A 27121-nucleotide genomic window follows, 5' to 3' on the forward strand; every position below is an offset into this window, starting at 1 on the left:
AAAGAAATATCAGACTCGCTTATGTTAAAGAAATATCAGACTTAGCAGTAGGAACTGTAGGGGTAAGACATATTTTCAAAAGCAGTAGTTAGTTAACATAATCGGAGTACAATGAGTCTAACCTCTCATCAACAGCTCGCTGGCAGTCAAATATGCTATTGCCATCAGACTCCATTCTGTCAGTTTCATCATAGAACACAAACCCAGACTGAGATTAAAATCAATACTTTAGTACAGACAAAATGAAAAAGGTTTACTGCAATTAATTAAACAACTCAAACTAAGAAATTTTCATGAAGATTTTTCAAATTTATGAGATTTCAAGAGGATTAAAAAAAGAAAGAGTACAATGAAGGGTAGGAAATATTCCGGGTAGTACCTTGCAGCGGCAGGAACCATCACTCATAAGGAAGTATCTGTTAGCTCCCACACACGTGCACACTTTAGCACCCTCCTCGCTTTCAGCACTGCTACCACACGGCTTGCACTTGGCTTGTCCCTGAGGTAGTGGATTATCATGGGCTTTTAGATATGATTCAGATAGGGTCCTCTTTTTTACTTAAGCGGTAAAAGGTAACCACTTTATCATATAACAATGTTAGAATCGAGTAAGCTGATCGCTCTGTACAAAAAAACAAAAAACTTATGAGAAAACTTAAGAAGCTGAAAGAGAACGTACGTCGAAGAAGTTGTAGGTGTTAGGAGAACAACTCTTGCACACATCAGCTCCGACTCCCATGTCCATATCATTGTAGGTTCCGGCTGGACAGGGTGTAGGCCAGGGGGACTCCAGCTGACAGAACGTTCCCTGAGCACCAGGATATTATGAGGTTAGAATTATAGAGGTTAGAATTATGAGGTAAGATCATATAGGTAGGATTGATAGTTTGAGGAATGAATCAAAATTCGACCAAATGGCCGGCCAGTAAAAAACAAATATTTCTAGTTGAACACTAGAATGGGGCCCTAATTTGGCTTACAAAGACGGAAAAGTAAAATAACCTGGGGACAAGGAACCGGACACTTGCTGCCCTCAGGGCAGGTATAGGTTCCGTTCCAAACGTCTGGTCCGTTAGTTCCCTCTACACAGTAGTGTCCCTGGGTGAGAGTGAGTTACTAAGAGTTACTAAGAGTTACTAAGAGTTACTAAGAGGTACTAAGAGTTACTAAGAGTTACTAAGAGTTACATGATAATGTCAGTGTCCCTAGGTAATATATTTAATGAATTAATCGTGTTTATCTGTATAATTATTTGAATAAAACAATACCTCAGGACAGGATAAGCAGAGAGTTCCGTCCAGGTTACCATAGAGACCAGCATTACATGGTGTACAGAAAGTCTTCAGATCGGTTCGCAGAGCACCTGTCACACAATCAATTATATTATTATTAGTAATTTGTAATTGATCTGTTATATATTTGTGATAGATTTGTAATCGATTAGTAATTGGTTTGTAATTGGTATTTTTGATGGATGATGTTCACCGCTAACATCTCGTAAGTGTTACGATGATTTGCCCCGTCAAGAGGCGACGTTAACGTTGACGAGAGGAATTAATATAGCAGCCTATCCAAGATCGAGACTCCAGGGTCCAGACTCCAGGGTCCAGACTCCAAGGTCCAGACTCCAGGGTTGGATAGCGCGGATAACCCAAGTTATGATCATTAGGTAAGGGTTAAAGTTTTCAATCCGAACTCTTTTGAAATTTCACCAATTGGGATCATGAATAGATTTACATGTCAGTTATAAGTTTACCGCCAATATCCCTTGTTCCCGAATAGTTTTGCAGAAATATCTCAGTAATTTGGTTGTAATTCGTAGTCAATTAACTTGTAATTATACGGAATAATTCCTAAATATTGACTCGATCACGAAGTTGCCAAACTTATCAGGATAAATTTGTACACATCCAATAGTTATAATGCAATAATACGCACTTTTAACGTAGTATTCAATTTTCAAGAAAACACTTTTACCAATTCCCAAACAATCACCGCGTGTGCTAAAACCATTCACAAACCTCAACGTAACTGAGGTTGACCTCAATCAAAACTGGTGTTTACCGTCAACAAAACTGAGTTTTACCCTCAACAAAACTGAGGTGTACCGTCAACAAAACTGAGGTTTACTCTCAGACCCAACTTTAAACCCCTCCGCAATACACCTCACTCTGAACAACTCCCCTAGCTTACACAAAGTCAGCTGCTCATAAAATGAGGGTAACGAGCACAGATCCCACAAACACTTCCTAAAGTAAGGTATGGGATCTACACGTGATACACAGGTGGTGAAGTGGGGCGAGTAGAGGGTCTCTCCACATTTCTTTATAGCTGAACTTCTGAAGGATTTCACCCCGCAGAGATATGTGTTTTGTGTGGTTGGAAGCGGAGAGGAAGTTAAGTGACATTGGTTTACAGTGCTGTTTTCTTCATATTGAGCTGTTGTTTTTAAGTGAGTCAGGGAGACCTCTTCAAGAGTTGGAGGTTGGGAGACTTCAAGAGGGGTGAGAGGGTAACCGCACATGCCACATATTCTAGAGTTGGGGGTGTTAGGGGTGATGAGAGATAGGTGCAGACCCAGAATATCCCACACCAGTGTAATGTTATCTCCTACTGATATCAGCAGGTTATCTCCTTCTTGTTTCTGGGTGATTGAGGAAGGTCTGGTATTTGAGGTACTTGAGGTATTTGAGGTATTTGAGGTACTTGAGTTTATCGATGTAAGGGATCCTGGTCCTATTGTTATCTCTGTGTCAAGGTAAAACAGAACAAGAGATATTAAACACAAGGACTTGGAATCATCTGAAATGTACGGGCACCTCTCATAAAACCCATACAACGTCCACTTGAATCCCCCACAATCCTTAGCCACTGTAGTCCTACAAAACCTAGCTTTACCAGTAGATTCACTCTCATCCCCTGCTGGAAACACATCAGATATCCTCCACGATCCAAACAACTGACAAATATCATTATCTTGATACAATATCTCAACCACATTTGACACAATCTCAATACAATCCTGATAGAAGCAGGTGTAGTTTCCCGCCCATTTCCTCTGAGCACGTGGTACGAGTAATCTGATAGCAGTGAGAGGTTCCCCATCACTTCCGGTTAACACCACTCCGTTCTGATACCAGAGTATCTTCTTACCTCTACCCCACCGTCCTGAGATCGTACAGTATAGATCCAGGTGTGTAGATCCGGTTAAGATAGGAGTTTCTGTGAGCAGTGATATAGAAGAGATCTGTAACTGATTGGTTTCATCGCATGACCACAGAGATTTAGGTGAAATGAGGGAGCCGGTGAGGCAGGAAGCACGGTTTATCTGGCAGAAAGAAGTGTAGTCCTTACAGTCCGAACCACATATAGATGTGGTTTTGTTCTGTGGTCCACATTTCTCTCCGCACAGCTTCTCAGTGACGTTCAGAAACACAGTGGTTTGTATCAGAAAGTTACCAGTTCTAGCGAAGCACGTGTAAGGCCCCGTGTCCTGTTCCGTGGCAACACCAAAACTCCTGACTAGAGTCACCGAGGTGTCATTAACAGTCACACTACTGCTCTGAAGATCCAGCATCTCAGCTGGTAGATCCTCTTCTGTCTCCAGATACATATCCTCACTAACCCCTCCTTCTCCCTCTCTCTGAGTATTATGTCTGGTGTAGAGAGCGTTTAGACGCTGGAGCTGTTTGTTGAAGGGAGGGTCGAGGATCGTGAGGGGGATGTAGATCTTGCGGCGGATATCTGAGGTACGGATCTTAACACGCCCTGATGGATCCAGCGCTATGTTATCTTCTTCTGATGTTATGGATGAGAGGGGGGAGGTGTCAGGTGTGGTTTGAATAGGAGATTCTCTTTCTCTTTCACTTTCGTTTTGGTTGTTATCACGTTTAGTTTGTTTCTGAGTTCCCTTGTAAAACCCAGTAATTGGAGGCTCAGCAGTACCAGTAGCTTTACACTCAATAATCACACTGTCACCAGCCTCAGCGTGGATATACTCAACCAATTCCACTGTAGGCGGGGAGATAGCTGAGCTATCAGGCAATGAGATAGCTGCAGCACCACTTTCACTTTCACTTTCACTATCTCCGTTACAGCCAGGGATGTTACAGATATGGATAGCGGCGGGTATGATTGTAGCACACAGTTTGGAGAGAGCACAAGATCTGCACCAGAACGAGGGTCCGTCGTTAGAGCACCTTACCAGGTTCACGGCTTGTTTAGGGTCTCTGCTTTTGGCAGTTTCGTTTGAGAAGAAGATGGAATTGTATGTTGTGGATTGATCGGAATTGACGAAAGTATTGTTGTTCGTAGTTTGGTTTGTGTTTCTGGGTGATTGATCAAGGTTTTGGGAGTCAGAAGCTGTTTCTTTTTCTCTGCTGTTTGATTTACCAGTCATCTGGTCTATTGCTCGCGTGGAGTTTCTTAGAGTTGAGTTAAGATAAGTGGTGTTGCCAGCTGATGTGGAGTTGGTAGGAGTTGTTTTGGATAGGGTTTCTGAAAGAGGCTGATCATATTTGGTGCTCGGTTTGTTGGTTCCGACGATCTGACAGTAGCACAGTAGCAAACAAGGAAGCAGTGAATTCATGGCAAATTCGGTGGGAAAATCAGCAAAAACAAGCTTTCAAAATTGGAAATGAAGTTACGCTTAATTATTGGTTAAGGAAATTGGGTTAGATGTCCAATTACTAAGAAGTAAGAACACATCGTCTGATCGGCCAGGCAGCTAAATTTGTAATCCACGACGTTAGAGTTAAACGTAATGGTAATTGTTGTCACTCAATTAACTTACTGAATTGATCAGAGGAGGTCACACTGTTGCGCACATAATTTTTTAGACGATATTTCAAGTAAAAGGTCGTATTAGGACGTATTTGACTGTACTAAAGGTAAAATATTGTTTACAATTGTTAAACAAGAAACTCAAATTCAGTCCAAAATAACGAATAAAACCTGAGTCAGATGCAGCTTTCCATCCTAGAGGACAAGTGAGACGGTTAACGGAACCCTCGGGACAGTAGTAGGGGTACTCACACTGCTCTGGTATTGTACACTCCGCAGGACATGAATATCTGAGGGAAAAGTGGAGTTAGTTCTGTTTTGAAATAATGGGGAGAGGTGGTACAATTGTCGTGGGAGGCGCTTATAAATTAGTAAAATTATAGAATCACTGGCACATGTCAAACATGACAGAAAATTTTGGGGGATGGTTACAGTACCAACGTTTTCTTACTTCGTGAAAATTGAATACAGAGAAAAATCAGAAAAAGCAAATCTCGGATATTAAGCACAGAATTCTGATACTGGGATTATTCAATAAAGAAAATAGCCTATTTGCATGGAATTAAGCTTGTCCAGGTTTCACTCGGAACACTCAAATAACCCAGCAAAACACAAAAGAGTGTACTAACCCAGCAGGACAGGCCTCAGGAGTGTTGGTGCCGTTAGGACAGAAGTAGCCGCTAGGACAAGCCTTGGGAGCTGGTGTACCTGAGGACTCGTTATAATGGCAGTAGTATCCTGCTGGGCACCACTGACCTGGAGAAGAGGAGGGTATATCAGAAGTAGTCAAACAATATACAGATAATTGTCTAGCTATGAAAATAAATAAACCAATACAGTAAATGTAATGAAACGGTAGAAATTAAAAAAACCAGGGTGACCTGCAGAGGAGGTTATATTTCTAGGTAAAGTTTTGGAAATGTCGATATTACAGTACTGGAGAGGAGTGGAGGTTATATTTTGTATTTCTAGGTATAATAGTCTTGGAAATGTCGAATGTCGATGTTACAGTAAAGCGTCCATACTTGAAAATATAGACAGTTTAAGATTGGGTTTTGATGATACTTCTTAACATTATGATAAGCCAAAAGGGTAGCAATTACAAATCTAGATGGTAGAGGTGAAGTACCTGAGATGTGACCCGAGTCTGATTCTCCATCACAGAAGCGCCCACGTGAGCAGGCAGCACAGGAATCCGTATCTTTACCACCTGAGTTAGTGTTGTGAGGGAGACAGTCATTATTATCTTAAGTTACTGTTAGTTTTTAACAGCCCTGTAGAGTGTAGATTCTTGGCAGAATTTGTCATAGTCGGCAGAAAATCTGTTGCAAAACTAAACGCCGCTACGTTTAGCTTAACTTATTTCTCTCCAACTAATCATAAAATGAGAGAATCTACAGGAAGATCTGACACAAAGAAACATTCTACAGACCACAAAGAATCACATATTTTACATACCGACAAGGTCCCTCATAAATCCGACAGGGCACCTCACTATCTGGTTCATGCCCGGACAGAAATGACCGACTGGACACTCGTGTCCGTCCTTGGTTGGAAGAGCTAACTCGTTGCAGTAGTAACCTGGAAGTTGAAGTGTTTAACATATTGTAGTGTTTTACATACTGTAGAGTCTAGTAGATTGAGTACAATGAGGGCGAAAGTAATCAACAAAAATACTGAATAAGCATTAACGCCAAACATGAACATTACAAAATAAAAAGCGACTCCAGAATTTCAATCATCTCCCAGAAAATCCAAACAAACTCTCTCTCTTATCTCTTAAAATCTATTATCTCCTCTCTTATATCTTATCCCTTATTATATATCCCTTATTATATATCCCGTATCTCTTATCTCCTATCTCCTATATTATCTTATCTCTTATATCTTATCTCTTATATCTTATCTCTTATCTCCTCTCTTATATCTTATCTCTTATCTCCTCTCTTATCTCTTATCTCTCACCTGGCGGACAAGGCACACAGGCGTCCTGCATGTTAGTCTGCCCCTTCTTATCGTTGTAGTACCCCACCGGGCAGGGTGTGGTATCACTATCTGAAGGACAGTACGACCCAGCTTCACAGGGGATACCTGTTATGGAACCTTCTGGACATTGCCAGCCTCTAGGGCACGCCTGAGAGGGGGAGTTGGTTGTTAATCTTTAAAGATATTGGTATAAAATTCGAGGGGCGGGCTTTTATTTCCACAGTTTTGCAGTTATAGCCTTGATTCTGTTACAAGAACACGTGCCAACTGCCAATGTGCCACAAACAATCTGCAGCCTTTATAATGTCACTCAAACTTACCAAACAATCAGTTGGATCATCGCCAGCAAACTTACCACACAATCAGTAGGAGCAGCTCCACCCGAAATGTTCCTATAAGTATCAACAGGACAAGGAACAGCAGCCTCCGAACCCGCCAGACAGTAGTGACCAGGGGGACAGGGGTAGGCGAGGTGGTTAGTGGTGTTGTAGGTGATGGTGGAGTAGGACTCGTAACTTCCTGTTACGCAGAGGTAACCTGCCCCGCACTCTCCTGAGGGTGGTGTTACAGGTGAGGTTAGTGTTACAGGTGAGGTTAATGTTACAGGTGAGGTTAGTGTTACAGGTGAGGTTAGTGATACAGGTGAGGTTAGTGTTACAGGTGAGGTTAGTGTTACAGGTGAGGTTAGTGTTACAGGTGAGGTGATGTATATTATTATATTATGTAATAAAAACGAGGTGGGGGAGAGAGGTTAGTTGGCTTGGTTTGTGTTTTGTAACCAAGTTATATTCTTATTGGTACATCATTCAGCCATAAGGAGCTAAAAAGCACTTTAAAAGAAGAAAATCTCACCAGTTATTTGGCCGTTAGTACAATATTTGCTGATAGGACAGACTTGACAATCGGAGGGTTTTCTGAGACCTCTTACATCATCTTCAGTGTATGTTCCCCTTTCACACAGTGGAGGTGGGTCTCCAGTTTCTGGGCGAATGGAGGAAGATTAGAATATTAGGAGGCAATGAAACTAAAGTGGGGAGGCAGTGAAACTATAGTGGGGAGGCAGTGAAACTATAGTGGGGAGGCAGTGAAACTATAGTGGGGAGGCAAAGAAACTAAAGTGGGGAGGCAATGAAACTATAGTGGGGAGGCAGTGAAACTATAGTGGGGAGGCAGTGAAACTTAAGTGGGGAGGCAGTGAAACTATAGTGGGGAGGCAATGAAACTATATATATAGTGGGGAGGCAGTGAAACTATAGTGGGGAGGCAGTGAAACTATAGTGGGGAGGCAGTGAAACTATAGTGGGAGGCAGTGAAACTATAGTGGGGAGGCAGTGAAACTAAAGTGGGGAGGCAGTGAAACTATAGTGGGGAGGCAGTGAAACTATAGTGGGAGGCAGTGAAACTATAGTGGGGAGGCAGTGAAACTATAGTGGGGAGGCAGTGAAACTATAGTGGGGAGGCAGTGAAACTATAGTGGGAGGCAGTGAAACTATAGTGGGGAGGCAGTGAAACTATAGTGGGGAGGCAATGAAACTATAGTGGGGAGGCAGTGAAACTATAGTGGGAGGCAGTGAAACTATAGTGGGGAGGCAGTGAAACTATAGTGGGGAGGCAATGAAACTATAGTGGGGAGGCAGTGAAACTATAGTGGGGAGGCAATGAAACTATAGTGGGAGGCAGTGAAACTATAGTGGGGAGGCAGTGAAACTATAGTGGGGAGGCAGTGAAACTATAGTGGGGAAGCAAGGAAACTATTATAGTGGGGAGGCAGTGAAACTAAAGTGGGGAGGCAGTGAAACTATAGTGGGGAGACAAGGAAACTATTATAGTGGGGAGGCAGTGAAACTATAGTGGGGAGGCAAGGAAACTATTATAGTGGGGAGGCAGTGAAACTAAAGTGGGGAGGCAGTGAAACTATAGTGGGGAGGCAATGAAACTATAGTGGGGAGGCAGTGAAACTATAGTGGGGAGGCAGTGAAACTATAGTGGGGAGGCAGTGAAACTATAGTGGGAGGCAGTGAAACTATAGTGGGGAGGCAGTGAAACTATAGTGGGGAGGCAATGAAACTATAGTGGGGAGGCAGTGAAACTATAGTGGGGAGGCAATGAAACTATAGTGGGAGGCAGTGAAACTATAGTGGGGAGGCAGTGAAACTATAGTGGGGAGGCAGTGAAACTATATTTAAAGAAAACTGTTGTTAAAGAAAACACACGCGCAAGTACACGAGGAGATAATAAAACACACGTGCAGATACTATTTACTAACCATGAGGACAGTAACTGTGAGGGAGACACTCCAACATATCCACAGCTCCTCTGGGACAATAGTGACTCTCCGTACAGTAGTTACACTGAGCCTGTCCCTCTTGTGGTTGGTACATTGAGGCGGGACACGGTTCTGGGGTACCTGTTTTAGGACCGCAACTGCAGGAGGGGTGAGTGTGAGGAATAGTGGCTTCAGAGATTTTATTAAATTGGTAAATCTAAGGAAAAGAATTATTAGTGCTAAGGATGGCCTGGCTGATCGCATGCAAAAGACTTATCTAATGAAATGAGTAATTCGTTATTCGTTAGTTATTATTATTCATTCGTTGTTTTTCATATGGATTTTCTACGTACATGACCAGTGGCGTAACGAAGGGCCCCGGCGCCAAAAGGGGAGGGAGCGACAACAGGGCTTACAGGGGGGCGCCAACAGGCAACGTTACGCCACTGCATACATCATGATCATGGTAGAGTTTTAGAAATAAAGCACGAGAAATCAATCAACTTGAAGAAGCAAAAGTTAGAGTTCACGTTAAATGGTGCATAGTATTCAGTAAAATATTTGAGTCCTGTAGACAAATAGCGGATCAGGAGATTTTATCGCACCGGAAAAGAACTATTAGTCCTCAAGAGGTCATCAGGAATGGCTCGGAGTCAAGACGACTCAAGAGACGCATACATCGATGTGTGTATCGATGAGAGTGAATTTTATGCATAAAGGGTGAACTGTACAGTGTACTCTCAAAGGTATTTTCTCGATGAAATGAACGGTTCATTACTCGTTATTTCTTACTCGTTATTTGTTATTTGATGCATAACGTTTCTGCACACATCATCTCATGGTTCTAGGAATGAGGCAAAAGACAAATATTTGTTAAATATTTGTTGAAACATGCAGAACCAAAAGTTCGAATTCACGGTTTATGGTGCCTTATAGTTCTCCGTTAGAATATATTATTTACATAAACGAGCTTCTGATACTCCGTTTATTTACATGTGTGACTTGTTTGATGTTGTTATTAATCTTTATTAAGGAAGACATCTTCTTAAGTATTCCAATTTTAAGCTTTGTTTTGTTTATTATTCGAATTCATCTTGTAGTGCATCTATCATTTCCTCTTTCAATTAAGAATTATATTTTATACCTTCCCACAAAATAGTTAAAAGTTTAATCCGTTCTTTACTTCTTATCATTCATTAATCGTAATTTACAATCATTTACAGCCATAACAGTTTTTCTTGAAAAAAAAAACCAAAAACAAACTACCAAAGTACCAAGACTTCAGAATGTCAAATTAACGAACCTGTGGCCCTTTGGGCACTTGAGATGTTCAGGAGAGGAACTCCCCCCAGGACAGTAGAACCCACGTGTACATTCCAGAGAGGGAGTAACAGTACCTGAGTTACAGTAGTACCCTGCTGTGCAGTCCAGACAGTCCTCAGCTGCTGCCGCTCCTGTTTTGTCGTAGTATGTACCTGAGAGAGAGAGTAGTGGTTAATGAGATGTTAGAGTGAAATAGTCTAGGGTTTGTGTAAGCAGTGATTAATTGAGATGAATTTAGGGTAATATTGTGTAATATGTAGATAGTGTAATGATTATAATAAGGCGGTCGTGGGGTCCAGTATGTGACGGTAGTATTTTGGGCATATATTAGTAGACGACAGTTATTGCAGTTTAAGTGCAGAGAGGTCAGTTTAACATATGTTGGGTCAGTACGAGGTTGAGTTATGGAGTGTTTACAGAATACTAGTGTTACAATGTTGTGGCTATCGACAGGACAGTTTGAGATTCCTGGAAAATAATAGGGTTAGCCTTTTGAGGATAGCGGAGTGCCAGTTTACCCGATCGAGAGGGGGGTCATTTTGATACCGGGGAGGTTCTGTAGCTAGAACCTGTTAAGGTTAGGTCGTTTAGTTAGGTAGATGGTTATAGTGGTAAGTATAATATTGGCGGCCGTAGAATAGTGGAGCATTACGTAGTTACTATTATCAGGCTTGGTTGTGGCCGGGGTCAACAATGGTTGGTCCGACACCAGGGGATGTCTTGACAACACTGGGCTCTGGCAGAGCGAGAGTCAGCAATGGTTGACTCAGATAGGTAAAGCTAAATTAAGAGTAAGAGCCCGGGAGAAATAGTCAGCACTGGTTGACTTAGACAGATAAGGCTAGACTAAGAGTAAGAGCCCGGGAGGAATAGTCAGCACTGGTTGACTTAGACAGATAAAGCTAGACTAAGAATAAGAGCCCGGGAGGAATAGTCAGCAATGGTTGACTCAGATAGGTAAAGCTAGACTAAGAATAAGAGCCCGGGAGGAATAGTCAGCACTGGTTGACTTAGAACAGATAAGGCTAGACTAAGAGTAAGATGGTGTAAAAACGAAACGGCTATTACACGGCAACCGGCTTGACTGGCCTTAACGGGGCGCTCCCTGGTCAAAGGATAGGGCGACTAGAACTAACTGAACCTGAATTAAACAAGGTCTAAAACCTAATAAACTGCTTGTATGCCGTCGGGATGGGCGTAGTCCAGGCAGGTGATGTCCCCTCCTTCAGTTTTATTTCAGTCTCAAACTCTGTACAACACCCGATATCAAACTCGTTTCTTGAGAAACACCCTCTATGCTCCCAGATTATCTGCTCAAGACGCTCCCGGTCACTAGCTGTCATCTCTGCTTCAACCTCGCTAAGTCTTAAGCTCTCGAACAGTTCCCTCTTAGTCCACTGGTCAGTGCAGCTGCTATCCGGTACCCTCTCGCTACCTGTAGCGTCCTGAATTCCGGAAACGTCCCTGTGTATCGCTTCAGCCTCAGGCTTTATTATCTTAACACCGTGTATCATGTGATGATCCCCTAGCGGTTTTAAATGTCCTATGACAGTGTTTCTAAATATTTGAATGGGCCTGTCGGTGGCGTTGATGCATTTCACCGGGACAAATTTACCGCGGGAGTGGACTACTGCTGTAGCCATCAAAATGCCTGTACGCTGCAACCCATTTCTACAATGCGGTTCCATGATGCCCTGATAACTTCCGCCCTTTGCCTGGATTCGGCCTCCTACAAATTGGGCTGTGTTTGGCGGAATCACAGTCACCTTCGCACATCTGATCTTGAGCCGATCCTTCACAGTTACGTTAGTAGGCTTCTTTCTGAATCCGATACTATTGCCGTCTTCCAGGGTTAGTTGGCATTTCTTATAGTCTAATACTATCTTATTGGTCCTGAGAAAATCATCCCCTATAAGAAATTCAGTATCTAATAGGTCTGTAACTATGAAATCATGAGAAAAGTGACCTCCAGCTATTACAATGTCCATCCGAACATGGCCCTTGATCGGAATCGTGTCCTGAGAAAACGACTTCAGAACCATCTTACAACTACCAACGTTCTCCTCCAACCCAAGCTTTTTTACCAGCCCCGTAGAAACAATGCTAACAGCTGACCCACTATCTACGAAAAAGAGGACATCAGCACCTCTGCAAAGGCCTTGAATCAGAATATGTTTCCACGACACTGCATTAACCTGACTACTATCTGGCTCTAATTCTAGAACCTTCCTCCGCGACTGTAATTGGTCAGGTTTGAACCAGCCGCGTACCCGTTTAAATGCTCATTCTGGTAGTTCATCTGTTGGTGTTGTTCCGGTACCCTCTCATCCTGGCGTTCAACCCGACTTCCCCAAGTACCAGATCTATTTGACGGACAGTCTCTCCTGTAATGTCCCACTTGCTGACAACCATAACATACGACAGCTCTCCCTCTTGGAGCTGGAGGTGCAGTGGAGTTTCCCGTCCTATATCCACCTCTTCCTCTATTGGGAATGCTGGCTGTACCCATCTCTCTACAAACTCGGGCAACATGCCCAGTCTTGTCACACAACTGACACGTGATTCCTGCCCAACAGTTTTCTGACACGTGACCCGATTTACCACATTTCTGACAGCCTGTACTTCCCGGTACTGGTTCGCTCCCAACTCCGAACAATGGCATTCCAGAGAACTCCTCCACCGGTGAAACACTGTCATCTTGCTCCTCCAGAGCCTGTGAGATGTGCTCCTCTTGCACTGCGATCTGTGTCACGTGATCCAGATTTTCATCTTCACTGTCTCCCATCTGCAACAGTCTACGTTTTATCGCTGTGTTAGATAAACCAGAAATAAAGGCGGTCCAGCGGCTCCTTCTCGCTCTAGTCTTGACGAGAATATAATCTCTGCGCTGTCACGTATTCGCTCCGAAAACTGTTCGACTGACTCTCCTGTCTCCTGTTTCATGCGACCAAACTTAGTCCTCATTATCCGGGTGTCAGTCGATGGGAAAAGCCTAGTCTTAATGGCAGAAATAAATCTCTTAATATCTCTTTTTTCATCCCCAGTAAACTGAAAGTTAGAGATCTTCTTGAACAGAGAATTGTCCTCCACTAATCCGCTGATTCTGAGATCTAGGTTGTCACATATACCGGAGAGTCTGACATGATGCTCAAAGCGTAGCAGAAAGGTACTAAAATCATCCCCCTTTCTGTAACGAGGAGCTTTACTCCCGTGGAACTGACGTGGAGCTCTCTCCTGTGGCCAACTCAGCTCTGGTGAGCCCACACTAACTTCAGAGTCGTCATGTAACCATTCAGCAGCTTCCTTTTTGACAGCTGGTCTATTGAGTTCAACCTTAGCATTGACCGTCATATTAGTCAACCTTTCTGTGTTCTCAGCCAGGGAATTCCCTATTCGTTTCAACTCTTTTTCCATGTCATACAATGCGATTTTCCTCTCACTGATAGGACCTATATCATCTGGTTCCAGTTCATTAAGACTGGCCTCAGCCCTACTGATTTGTTCTTCCAGATCAGCTCTTTGTTTCTTCAAGCTTGTAATATCCGCCTGCAGCTCTAGTGTACTACCCTGACTTTCCATAATAACCACTTATTACGGCCTCCAGATGGTGTAAAAACGAAACGGCTATTACACGGCAACCGGCTTGACTGGCCTTAACGGGGCGCTCCCTGGTCAAAGGATAGGGCGACTAGAACTAACTGAACCTGTATTAAACAAGGTCTAAAACCTAATAAACTGCTCCCGATAAACGAGGAGTTAAATAAACGCAACTGTATAAAACGAGCTACGGATGCACCTGTCTGAAACAAGATACAAACCTAATATTTAAACTCCCGGTAAACGAGGCGATGAGGACTCAGCAACTCGCGGTAGTGGCTGCACGTAGATCTGACAGTGAACTCCGGTGAGCTGCGATGTGGTGACTCAGTCTGTTTAAAAACAAGAAAGGTGGAAGGCTGCCGGAGTTTGTATTTTAAACAAGACTTAAATTTAGTGTACTGTACCAAATAAAACGCTCTCGTATAACGGTCGAAAACTTTATAACTCAAAACCCGACGAATGCCCGGTTACATTTACAGAAGTGTCTATTTCCCAAAATCTCTCCCTTATCTCTAAAAAAAGGGCTCGTAACAATGTGATAAATAAACAAACGGCCGAACGAACTAAAGATAAGAAAGTAAATGTACGAATATGAAATAGAAACGTGAGATAACATTAAAATAAAAGTGGCAAAAAAAACGATGAATTAAATATTAAAATGTGAAATAAAACCTAAACTGAGGACTACAAAACTACACCAAAGAGCCCGGGAGGAATAGTCAGCAATGGTTGACTCAGATAGGTAAAGCTAGATTAAGGGTAGGATTAACGGCAGGAAGTGTGTTGCGTAATATTTGAGGCAGTATGAATCGGAGTAATTAGGAATTTGTTGCATAGTATTTGAGGCAATATGAGTCTAAGTGACTAAGCGTTGGTTGAGCAAATATTCGATTATTCATTGTTCAGTTAAGTACCTTGGGCACCTTTATTATACCCCTTGTTTGCATTCTCACCCTATTCGATAGAGGGTCATGGTTGATACCGGACTAGTGTAAGGGACCAGGACCAGTTATGGTTGGGGCCTGGTGAGCACGGATGGAACGTGTCGTTAGAGGTTTAGAATCGACAGTGGTTGTTTCAGGGCACCTAGATTAGGCACGGTCAAGTCGAGTTGACCGTGCTATCCGTGTTTTATGTTGCATCACTAGATCGCTGGGCGTTTATGGGCGATACGAGTCTGGTTAATTAGGATTTGAAGTAGAGGTTGTCGAATTATTCATTGTGTTGTTTCATAGTTTAATTTTGTTTACCCTTTATTATCACGCTCGTTTCCATTGTCCAAACCCTTAATTAAATGCAAATAAACTTCGAACCGGGAAGCAAGTGTCGACTGCTTACATTTGTACAGTTTATACACAGATTTAGTGCTAAAAGTCGTGAATTGGCAGGATTGCTGGTCACAGAATTGGGTTTGATTTGAAGGTGTAGAGTTAGGTCACAGAATTGCTCACAATGAAAGTTATCTAACATTGCAAACAAAATCTAAACTAAATCAGTTTTAGAGAAAAAAACATACCAGCAGGACAAGGGTTCTTGATTCCGTCCTCACAGTAGTGACCCGGCGGGCACTTGCCATTACAGGAACTGTTGGTGATTTTACAGTCGTACAGAGGATCAGCTACCTGGAAAAACCGAGTGGTGTATTTATATTGTGCGGGAATAAAAATAATATTGTCTCTAATTTTTAAGAATTTTGATATGGTGTATATTTGATGCTTCTGAACTGCTGCTTTCACTGCCCGTGTGCTAAAAAGCGACAAAACTCTCAAACCAACCAAATTACCTTAGCGCCTCCCCCACAGTAATGCCCATCTTTACAAGTTTTAACAGACTCCTGCTGGCCAGGCTCGTCACAGTAGTAGCCTTGTTTACAAGGTAAACAGGAGTCGTCCGTGGCAAGGTTTATCACGTCCGAGTAGGTGCCCACTGGACAGGGGGTCTTGGTTTGTCCTGGAAATTGTTATATATACACTTTGTTATACGTATATATTACACTTTGTAATATACACTTAAATAAGTAAATAGGACGCTAAATGATGAGGTGATAAAGGGGAATTGTCACAGTGTTTTTCTCTGATAGGTAGAATTCTGGTCATGAAAACTAAATTACATGAGGCACCGGGCATGGTCATTAAAAAATAAAACATAAAAATGTAAATAAAAAAACGTAAATTAACACTATGTTGTTGACTAAAAGAACAAGTAAACCCACAAACCTGAGAGACAATAATACCCGGGAGGACACTCTTTTGCCTCGGACATACCCGGCTTGTCACACTGCCTGCCTTCCTCGCACGGGAAACAGTCCCATTTTCCTGGGTAAGGTGTTGATGTGTGATTCAGCGACTAATGTTTTTTTAGGAATTGAGGTTATCATATTCAGCGACTAGCTTATTTAACAGTTAGCTTATTTTCTAAGTAGCTAATTTGGCAGTAACATTATTTAGTAGTATGAAATATGCATATAATCTACTTTTTAGCTGACTTAGTAATATAATTACTAAGTGATTACCTCTCATCAAAATCCCATCACCATTGAAATTAAATAATCAAGGAACTAGGAAATTGATATTCAATGAGGAAATGTATTATTGTAAAAAATGGTAACAGCAACCCGAAACATACCTTGAGCAGGTTGGTAACTGTTGACAGCACATGGTGTTGGGGTGGTGCTGCCAGCCAGACAGTACGAGCCTGCCGGACAGATGTAGCCCCTGACTGTATCAGTAGGGTTGGGAATATCACTACCACTTACACAGATGTAACCCCGCTCACAGTCACTCTCAACCTGTAACCAAGTAAAGGTGAAGTTTTGAATATGTGAATACGTGTTTAGTCCTAATTGAATTGGTTGATAGGGAAAAGGGAGTTACTGTGTGGTGCAGGCCATTCCAACGACTAGGAGGAGATTTTTTCAAGTACAGGGAGATAGGGAATCTAGACGCTTTTCTTAAAACATTGATTTTCATATTTATCCACTACAAAAAGGCTTAGTGAGACGTTAAAAGAATAGCCCGCGAAAGGGAAACTAAACAGACTGGAACTGGGGAGAATTATAAGAAAAAATGGCCAAATTACATCGGCAGAGGTGGCCCCAAGTTGGTCACAGTACTTCCCAGGACCACACGGAGTACACCCGGTTTCCCCAGTAGCTGCAGTGAGTTCCTCCTCTGTGGAGTATGTTCCTGAAAGTACAAGCTGTTAATGAGGATATTCATTATGGGAAGGTTCATTACTATCGGGATCTTGTTTCAAAAACTGTGAATTTGTTAGTATGTAATTTGTTTATTATATAAAAATCCTGACATTATTTTTTGCATCACCTTGTATATAAACCTTCACAAAATAAACTAACCCTTAGGACATTGTTCAGGCTGAACACTTCCAACCGGACAGTAATGTCCGATGGGGCACTTCCTGTTTCCTGTGTATTTCCCGTTTCCGTCCTGAGTAGCAGTTTTTCCTGGGGAGGCTGTTGTAGCTCCGCCCGTACAGTAGTGACCTGAGTGTTGGAGATAAATATAGGAAACCTAGGGTTTAGTGTATGTTAATCTAGCTCTAGTCACGTAGCACGAACGTTGGAGATACTTTAACTTACAGTGCTGATCTTAAGGGTTGGTTAATTTGGGTTTATAAATAATTAGCGAGACAACGATTACGTAATTACACCACAGTGTAATTACGCAGGTTGGAAATTAAACAAGAATGTTGTCAGAATGTTGTTTCTATGAGCATGCAGATGTCAGTGTGTCATCAGTCAAACATAATTTCAGTTGGATCTCGAAGTCAAAATGAAAATGTTGATGGCCCGTTAGATTTTATTGAGAAATAGGAAGCAACAACCAAGTTACAAAGTATTTGCGATTGAAAATTGTCTGAAACTTTAATTTTTAGTGTCCTCAGATCAATAAATCAATACAAACAAACAGCTTCAGTCAATAAGTTGTAAATTCAGGGCTACCTCACAATGTCACTAAAGTCTGATGTGTATAAATAAATAGTAAACAAATAAATTACTCTTAAATAAAAGGTTTTTTACCACACTAGATAATTGTGTTAACATTTGGGGTCGTTGAATGGAAATGTTTTCGATGTAGCAGCATCGATGATGAATTTATATTTTCTCGTTTGAAGATTTTATTTTGGGATTCCCGACCAAATACCTCGATTATATAATTACAGTGGGGCTAAATCCATAATCAATCGCTTTCCTGAAGCTGCACGAATACGAGTGGAGGTTGAAGTGGTGATTGAATTAAAAAACTCTGCTCGATATAATTCTAGGGAAATAAACATGCTAATAATAAAGTCCCTAGTCGGGAACAGGTTTATGAAGAATATTGTCTAACTTTTTACACTTATCAAATTTACATAAGGTTAGGCAATTTCTCGTGCGGACAACTCCTCAATAAATAATAAAAATTACTCTCACACACTCTTTTTATTGTAAAATCCGGATTGAGTATTGTTTATGAGTATATAACAAATACTTTGAGATCATGAATACGATGTTGTAACATTGAAACGTTGAGTAATTCCTTTCTTATAGGAGCATTTTTCCTTGTCGCATCAAACGGGATCAATGCAAATTTACACAAGAATACACTATTTTTATTGTGATAAGACCGCACTGGTCAAAGTTATATTCGATGATGCCGGAACTCAACTCAACCTAGTTTTACTTTATTTGTTTTCTATTTTATTAGATTTTCATTAATTTTCACGATAGTGTTTAAGTGACATACCGTTATAGAACTCGTTAATATGTGACAGCAAGAATTCTAGTTTACATTTTAACGACTTTTATGGTCCAATCAAAACCTTTCTTTATATTTTTGATAATTTCTTCCGTGAGTCTTATGACCGCACGTGCATATTGGGCAAAGCTTATTCATGGAGAGACATTGCCAAAAGTCACAAACTGTTGTGGTGATTATGTTTGATTATTTTATTCGACTATAAAGGAGGGTGTCACCTAGTTTGACAGCTCACTGACATTTTGAAGTGACACCCTTGCCAAAATATTGATAAAAAGGGCGAACCTACCACTAGATAAAAAGGTATACCTAATATCATTATTCAGTTCTTGTATTGAACTGCACTTTGCAGTAGTTGGCGTTTAGCCTCAATCACACTGGCCAATATAATAATAACGCTACCTAGCAGCCAGACCTATGATCTGAAACATAACTAGCTACCGATAAGATGAATATAATAAAACAAATATTTTAATAAAACAAATATTTCTTTTTACGGCACAATCAAACAATATCAATAATAAATAAATCAGGGGAGGTTTGAAGAGGTTTCAAGTGCCGAAGGCCACTGCTTATCTTTAGGATTTGAGAGTGACCTGTGCTTGAAACCCCCTCAACCATCCACTACGTCAATACCTATACTTATTATACAAATATAGAAAAATATAATTATCTAAGCTAAAATTGCTTATTGGTCTAGTTTGGTGACATAGGAGAGCCCAGTTGAGTTTTAGTTTAGGTTTATGTTTTAAATCATAGTTTGAAAGGTTAGCCATGTTTCATGGCAGAGAGAGATATCATGTGTGCAGAGCCGTACCGGATGTAGTATTTGAGATATAATACAGATTAGTTACCATATATTAGGGTCACCTCGATTTTGGAGGGATAGCAAGTGCTTTTTAAGGTTAGATTTAATAATACCTGACGAGGCTGATAAGTCTGAATTTTTGGAAGAACCCGGGATTATTATCCCATCTACATTAGCATCACATATTTCGAATACATAGGGGATGAGATCATTCCATATTTTCGTAGAGGTGTACAAAAAGTTCTGTTGGGAGATATCTAACCTCAGTAATGGGACAATCAGACGAAGTTTTTCATTTCTAGGACAGAACTTGAAAAGATCTTTAATCGACTGGGGGACATCAAATTTAAGAATTTTGAATAGCCTCATAAATGTATGGTACATATGCAGATTCTCCAGGTTCATAATTTTCTGCTCAGTGAATAGCGGTTTAGTGTGTTCAAGACAGTAGTTCTTGCTAGCCATATGTTCGTTATAAGTTCTTGAACGTGCACAGGTTAAGTAGTATTCTTTATGATCAAAATTGGGAATGTTACCAAATAGCAGTCTTATACATCGTTTTTGAATTGCAAAGATTTTATTCAGTTTATGTTTAGGGATCCCACCCCAGCAACTTATACAATAGCTAAGATGTGACATAAAAAGAGCATTGTATAGTTTCAAATATTCAGATTTGGGAATGAATTTGCAAATTTTCTTAATCGATACAATACTGGAGTTCAGCTTTAAAGATAAATGATTAAGATGTGGTTCCCAACATAGCTGTTCGTCTATTATCACCCCAAGAAACTTTGTACATTGAACTTTTTCTAGCTTTTTGCCATCTATTGAAATCGTTAGATTCCTGTTAAAGGGCCGTGTTCTAGCACAGGTCTGTGTTGCTCTTGACAAACCTGGCTGAAAATGCATAAAACAACTTTTCCCTGCATTTATATGTAACTTGTTAGACTCCATATAGTTACTGACTTGTTTCATGACATGATTAGCTTTTTCAAAAGCTTCCTGTGCTGAACGACCTATCACAAAAATATTTGTATCATCAGCAAACAGGACGAATTCAGCCAAACTTGAGGAGCTCACAATATCATTAATATAAATCAGAAATAGTAGAGGTCCTAACACTGACCCCTGGGGTACACCATACTCAACTGAACACTTGTCCGATTTTTCAGTTTGAAAAGAAGTTACTTGGCTACGGTTTGTTAGATAGCTAGCAAGAGTTTTTAGTGCAATACCTCTTACTCCATAGTGTTCAAGTTTATGCAGGATCACACACTTCTGGTAACCAGGTAACCAGGTAACCAGGTAACCAGGTAACCAGGTAACCAAGTAACTGCAGGTAACCAGGTAACCAGCTAACGATAAGATGAATATTGAATATAATATCACACACTAGTTTCTGTGGAAGGCTTACGTCGGTCGCACTACTCGCTCTCTACGGCTTAGGACTGGAGAACATAGGGTCGAATTAAATTCCTCTAATATCACACACTTCTGCTTTATCAGGCCCATTTTATTATTTAATCTCATAAACCTGAGTGAGCACGAGCCCTTTGACATTTGAGAACACAAGATAACCTGACCATCCCAAATGGTCATTGATAATACTACTAGTTCGGTCATTTATGCACATAATGGGCTCCAAACCTGCAAATTCCCTGCTACTTCTAAGACTTGGAACAGAAATATTTATTTTATCATGGGCGTAACCCAGGGGCCACGCCTCAGGTCCAAGGGTATCTCAGCTTCTGAATATCTTAAAAACTTCTGGAAGGACTTGAGATAAGCCGAATCTGCATATTTATATACGAGTTATTAATAAACATTTTGACTAAAACCTTGAATTTTCGAGAAAATCGCCATACACCATTTTGGGTGTGGCGGCGTGCCCAATTTTGATAATATATTTTGAAAACTTATTATAACACTATAAATCTATAGCATTTATTGAGTATTATGTAATGGGATGGAAGTGCATAAACCAGATGTAGCCAGACCACACCCTGGCTCCATAATATGATGGACGTGTTTTAATTCCAAATAAAAAGCTCAGATATATCAAATTTCGACTTTCATTGCTCTTACAATTCTGCGAATCCCTTTATTCCCAATATCTATGCATATTCTGGTTTTATAATATACTAAATTCGATCAGTATATTTAGTTCTAACTATAAACTATTGGTAAACAAAACAAATATGTGTCTGAATCTCTATAAGTTCTGATTATCATAGTCTAGGTGTCGTAAGTATTTGTAGGATGAGTCGTAAAATCATTGGAAAATCTCCAAGATAAAGAGTTTAGAGTATGGAATCAGATTTACGATTGAATTATGGATTCAACTACTTATGAAGATATAGTCCAAAAGAATGCAAATCTTATTAAGAAGCAGATCTTGGCTATTTTTATTTCTCTTTTCAATGTTGGGACGGTGTTTTTGTGTACTCATAATAATTCATCTATTCTTAAGCCAGGACAGAATAATAACTCAGGGGCTTTGTAAAATGGGAATTATTAGAAATTAATTATCAATCAAATACATTACTCTTAATTTATCATTATAACTTTTATAATAGAACAAATCATGTATATTTATTTTATCACATGACTTTCCTTATAGACCAATACTTGATGCAATCGATCTGAAGTGTATTGACTCAAAAGTATGTTTCTGTTTTTAGCTACATTAAAATATTTAGAAATGTTCGAATTTTAAACCCATGCAAAAGCTTTACAGTTTTTAACGGTCACTCTTTTTCAAAAACGTTTTATTGAAGAAGAATTGATGGTGTTAGCGTAACCGAAAATTCAACTCGTTTATAAAATTAGTCAAAAAAATACATCAAATTCGACCAAAATAAGTTGCTCAGAAAAATCAATCAATATTATGATCGCGGATTATTATTAGATTGCTACAATCTTAATCGTAAATAATATACATTATGGGCCGGTCATTGAGTCCCCGGTAGAGTCAATTAGTCCAATCATCAGCACCTAGGAAGTTAGGATAGCCGCACAGTCATACACATCTTTCCGGCCACGGACCCCGGACCAGGCTCTGACAGACACACTTCCTTTCATCTCGAATCTCTATCAGCCTAAAAATATCTTGCACTGGCAATAAAAGATCTTCATCTCGGCTTTGCCTCATCAGTCGTAAAATTTGTCGTTCATCTCAGTGAGCCTGACAAACTCCATCATTTGCTCCGTGGAGGATGAAGCCAGACAGTTAACGATCACAGTGCGGCCCTTCATGAGGAATTTAGGCGCGTTGACGGTAACAGAGTATGAGGCAGAGTAGCCTGCGGGAAGTAGGACTGGGTTGCTCCTCACCATCTTGGAACGTTTCAAGGAGGGGTGTTTCAGTTTGGGGTCACCTACTTCAATCTCGTAGTTCTCCGAATTGGAGCACACCAAAGTGAAGACATCGTCGACTGGACTGTTGTTGCTTAGCTCGAAAGTGAGGCTGGTTTTGGTTTTTGGGAAAAGAGCGTAGTAGTTTCTGACCTGAGTGATACGGAAGCAGGAGGAAGTGGGGTAGAAGATAGCCGTGGAAAGACGCTGGAACTTGGAGCCCCTGAGGATGTCACCCTCCAGAAGGACCCTGAAACCGTCAGTTCCCATGTTGGCAGGCAGGTGGAGTCTTACTGTGTAGGTGTTACTCGAGCCACGTGAGGCTTGTAGACGTGTGGTCATGTGGATGTAGTTTCCCGACAGTCCCACTATCTTGGCAACCAATGTTTCCGGCACAACTTGTGATCCTTGGTTGAGCTTTATTACGAGGTACTCTTCAACTTGGAGACATGGGACATAGTTGGCGTTTTGAGATCCAGCCACGTCATCAACGAAGTAAGCATCAAAGGATAGAGTGTATTTGCCCATACTAGCGACTGAATATGAGAACTCAGTGGCATCAGTTGGATAGGCCAGAGTCCAATTGCCAACACAAGGACACTTCGTGGATTTAACATTGAATATCACACCATTATCAGCTACCGACTTGGTCTGCTCGTAGTTGGAGTCAGCACATAGGGTTGGATCTCCGTTCAGAGGTCTCAGAAGCTCTACTTGCTCGGCGAGTTCTTTGGGCGATATAGCGACGGATACCTTGAAGTTCTCGATCAGCTCATCAATCTGGATGTTCTTTTTTGAGGAGTGACCGTTGACAATGTTGTCTTCTGTGTCACGTTTGTGCACGCTTGACCTTCTGCTTTGAGTGACATATGGACCGAAACCCTGACCTATCTTAGAGTTGGTCTCATACGAATCTTCTCCCACTACCAGTGAGCTGCTCTCGAAGGCTCCATGTACCGTGTCCGTTATGTTATACACAGCGTTATCTCTGACCAGAAGGCAGAACCCACCCGTTTGTTGGGCGATCTTGGCGTAGTGAGGGTCAATGTTGGTCCTGCAGCTGTCGAAGAGTATGAAGAAGGCAGATGCTTTACAGAATTGGAAGGATCGGATGATGTTGTAGGAGAGTCGTTTACAGTCCTTGCTTCCTGCATCGGTGAAAATGTACATCGCTGCGTTACCTGCGAGGAGATGTTATTTAAAGATCTTCAAACATTGGAGAACAAAGTTGTGATGAGTTTATAAGCGTTAAGCTATCTCTCATTCTGACTATCCGTAGCTATGTTTTCAGAGATTAGTCCGAAGTCAACAATCAACGTTTTACTGCGCTTAATCCAAATTGAAATGCCTTACCTTTTCTAATAAAGTTAGGGTTATACATTGCTCGGAGCATGCCCAGACACGTCTTTTCCTCACAGTCACCACCAATCTTAGCTTCCAGACTGTCAAGGTGAGTCATAAGTCCGTCCTTAGTGTTGAAAACCTGCGAACAAAACGATCAAATATTTATGTAAATTGTATAACAGTATTCCATGTATAACGCAGGGGACAGAGAAAAAAAATCCTTGAAACAAAAGATATCATTGTGTCATGTGTGTGTCTGTGTCTGTGTCATTGTGTCATGATAACTTTAAAATTCAATAATAAGCTTCGTACTCCGGGTAAGGAACATACCCGAGTTTGTCCAATGTTAGGATCAGAGAAAGTGGTGACAATATACGTGGCATCAACTTCGGACCGGGTCTGTTCCACCAGCAGTTGTCTGATGTACCTTTTCACGTGCCCTAAATCGTTGGCCATACTGCTTGAAGAGTCAATAACGAAAGCCATCGTCACCTGAAGGAAATTTGGATTGAGTAAAATGTACTAGCTGGACAACAAGCAAATAAAAGACAAATAAAAGATTTAAGTGTTCCACCGCCCAAGTTTAGTTGTAAGGTCGTACATAAAATTTAAAATAATTAAATCTCACCTTTCTTTTTAGATGAAGCAGCTGGTTGAAGTTTTGACTTCCCATAGTCCTCCTAAATTCCAGGAACAAATCAGCAGGATCCCAGATATCAATAGTATCACCGGCGGGCTGGGTATCCAAATCATTATATCCAACACTCCTTCTTCTTCGGGTATGGAAGTTTTCCAGCGCACTGGCAGCGCGTCCGAAACCTTCCTGCGCAACAAGATAGCTGCCGAACTGAAACGCCGCCGTGGAGACGTTGAAGAACTTGATGGCATCCTCACGGGTTTTTTCGTTGATAGATGTCATCTGGACATACTCCAGGAAGTTAGCCATATCCAGGAAGTTGTTCTCCTCCGGGACTTCTTTGGCATCGTTAGGTGTAGTGTCGTCTCTGTTACATCGCTCTACTTGGAATCTGTTTTGTTCTGGTATCTTTTCATAGAAGTCCGCGTGTGCTTTGTTCAGGAGGTTCCTGGTTTCACTACGTGGACTGAGGACACAAATATTTATTGAGAGGGATATTTAAAACATTATGAGCTGGAAAAATACTTTTATCTTATTAATATGTTCAATGAGAATAAAAAAGAACAGTTACAAAAAAATTTGTCTCACGTTAGTGTAAATTATAAAGATTATTTTATTATTTGCTTACCTAAATAATTGGAGAGATGAAACCACTTCGAGAGTGATGAGAAGAGTAAGCAGCAACTTCATCGTTTATCTATAAGCAGTCAAATAATGTTTAGAGCATATTGCACAATCTCAGATAAGGAAGAAATTGAAATAAACGAATCTTCTACTTCTAGTGCTGTATTGCAATTCAAGAATGCATGAACCGTGCGACTGAGCAAAAATAGGGGAGCAAACATACTGAATTTCCTCGAATATAAGATTAAGGAAAGAATCACGACTAATAAAAACGTTTAAAAAGCTGATATGGATAGGAATCGTATTACCAATACAAGGTATTCAAGATAATAAGGTTCGGTGGAATCAAAGATTCTGATTTTTCTTAAAATTTAATATAGCAACAAAGAAAAGTGCCCAAATGAAAAAGCAAATATCAATTAATAAAGACTGCTGAGTTTTAGTATATCCTTGGTAGTATCCACCACAGGGAAGATTAACTTGAAGAAAACCGAATTAAATCAATACAGAATAAAGCCTTGACCTGCCGCTCTCCATCAGGCAGAGAATTAGAATAGGCCGAAAGTTCTCGAACAAGTAAGAATTTCCGAGCCTCAAAACCTAACAAAATGAAGCCGGCACTTGTCTTTCGCGGTCAGTCTCCGGCTAAGAAACTGCCTAAATTTGTCTAGTAGGTTAAATTAGGGGACTTATTATTAGTCTCGGTTAAAAGAACACCGGAGGTTGATTCACACCAGACATCCTCTGCCGCCAAACTAAACCCACCAAAAACTACTCAACAAAACGGCCAACTTGGTTTTTATAGCAGTCGAAACCTGCTGCACAATCACCGAGCGCTCACGGAAGCAAACCCGAGAAATCAACTAACGGAGTCACGGCGACTCCCTTCTCTTTGTAACCCTGCACCGCTAACCCGCTCGAGTCAGGGCCGTGAACAGTACCTGAGCACCCTCTGTAATCTGATTATATGTCATGCGGCGGAGGGTGATAACGAGTATTATATGTGTAGGCTATTTTTGTGAGATCTCCTTCCCGATAATTATCCGACTTCCGGGGGGGGTGTTGTGACGTCACGAGGTGTGACGTCACGAGAGAGACAGAGCTGTGGTGTTGTGACAGTTGGTCAGGGTAAGCCACAGAGAGGGTGCTTAACGTTCTTATCGGAGTTATTATTACGGGATTATTAGATAAAGATGGTAACAACTCCGTCATTATCCAGGATTAGAAGTAAGTTATCGTGATGAGTTGATTAATGACGGGGACGTTTGTCACAGTGAGTCGTAGTGTTTCTAAAAATAGATCGTTACACATCGCAGCCTGACGGATCTAATGACCAGAGATTACCTGTGTTTGTTGTATCGGTAAAAACGGATACACCGACAAAAGAAAATTAAAAAATATAACGCGAATAGACTAGAATTACGGGCATGCACGGGACGAGATTTTAGATTGAGGAATACTAGGATATCATTTGGAGTTTCTGAAGAATTTCTCATGGTTCCGATGTGCACAAAAAGTATTTTTATTTTAGATTACTGAAACGTTATGTTCCGACTTCACCTTAGGCAGCTTGCTGAATCTCCTTGACTCAAACCCTTTTGGAGCCACTGATTTTCAAGCCAGGCTCCGTAAAAAAACTT

At 41.0% G+C, this 27121-nt stretch overlaps 2 protein-coding genes across 3 annotated transcripts in view; both read right to left on the bottom strand.

The window, feature by feature from the left end:
• The window catches only part of LOC134824761 (zonadhesin-like), an 88024-nt gene that overhangs the window by 1483 nt on the left and 59420 nt on the right, over nucleotides 1-27121 (bottom strand). Inside the window, exons 66-85 of the mRNA XM_063836737.1 lie at nucleotides 17313-17459; nucleotides 17036-17142; nucleotides 16583-16745; nucleotides 16174-16272; nucleotides 15741-15907; nucleotides 15474-15579; nucleotides 10338-10509; nucleotides 9035-9192; nucleotides 7621-7749; nucleotides 7124-7320; nucleotides 6748-6916; nucleotides 6241-6363; nucleotides 5912-5992; nucleotides 5412-5538; nucleotides 4954-5072; nucleotides 1269-1363; nucleotides 1003-1098; nucleotides 680-808; nucleotides 380-499; nucleotides 98-208 (exon numbers count right to left, since the gene is read on the bottom strand). Coding sequence (XP_063692807.1) covers nucleotides 98-208; nucleotides 380-499; nucleotides 680-808; nucleotides 1003-1098; nucleotides 1269-1363; nucleotides 4954-5072; nucleotides 5412-5538; nucleotides 5912-5992; nucleotides 6241-6363; nucleotides 6748-6916; nucleotides 7124-7320; nucleotides 7621-7749; nucleotides 9035-9192; nucleotides 10338-10509; nucleotides 15474-15579; nucleotides 15741-15907; nucleotides 16174-16272; nucleotides 16583-16745; nucleotides 17036-17142; nucleotides 17313-17459 — 2615 coding nt within the window. The remainder of the gene's footprint in view (nucleotides 1-97; nucleotides 209-379; nucleotides 500-679; nucleotides 809-1002; nucleotides 1099-1268; nucleotides 1364-4953; nucleotides 5073-5411; nucleotides 5539-5911; nucleotides 5993-6240; nucleotides 6364-6747; nucleotides 6917-7123; nucleotides 7321-7620; nucleotides 7750-9034; nucleotides 9193-10337; nucleotides 10510-15473; nucleotides 15580-15740; nucleotides 15908-16173; nucleotides 16273-16582; nucleotides 16746-17035; nucleotides 17143-17312; nucleotides 17460-27121) is intronic.
• LOC134824980 (uncharacterized) lies at nucleotides 22019-26254 on the bottom strand. Of its 2 annotated transcripts, XR_010161475.1 has the most exons (6): nucleotides 25486-26254; nucleotides 24849-25323; nucleotides 24551-24712; nucleotides 24230-24359; nucleotides 22590-24057; nucleotides 22019-22551 (listed from the first exon to the last, which is right to left on the bottom strand). XR_010161475.1 is itself a non-coding variant. In XM_063837020.1 (5 exons), exons 1-5 carry the CDS (start codon nucleotides 25545-25547, stop codon nucleotides 22673-22675), a joined length of 2214 nt encoding a protein of 737 aa, XP_063693090.1. In that variant the 5' UTR covers nucleotides 25548-26254; the 3' UTR covers nucleotides 22019-22672. The 2 variants fall into 2 exon arrangements, 1 of the variants encoding a protein (XP_063693090.1); XM_063837020.1 differs by having other exon boundaries at nucleotides 22019-24057.

The sequence above is a fragment of the Bolinopsis microptera genome, chromosome 13, assembly GCF_026151205.1.
Source record: "Bolinopsis microptera isolate Bmic1 chromosome 13, MBARI_Bmic_1.0, whole genome shotgun sequence".
In the NCBI taxonomy this organism is placed as follows: Eukaryota; Metazoa; Ctenophora; class Tentaculata; order Lobata; family Bolinopsidae; genus Bolinopsis; species Bolinopsis microptera.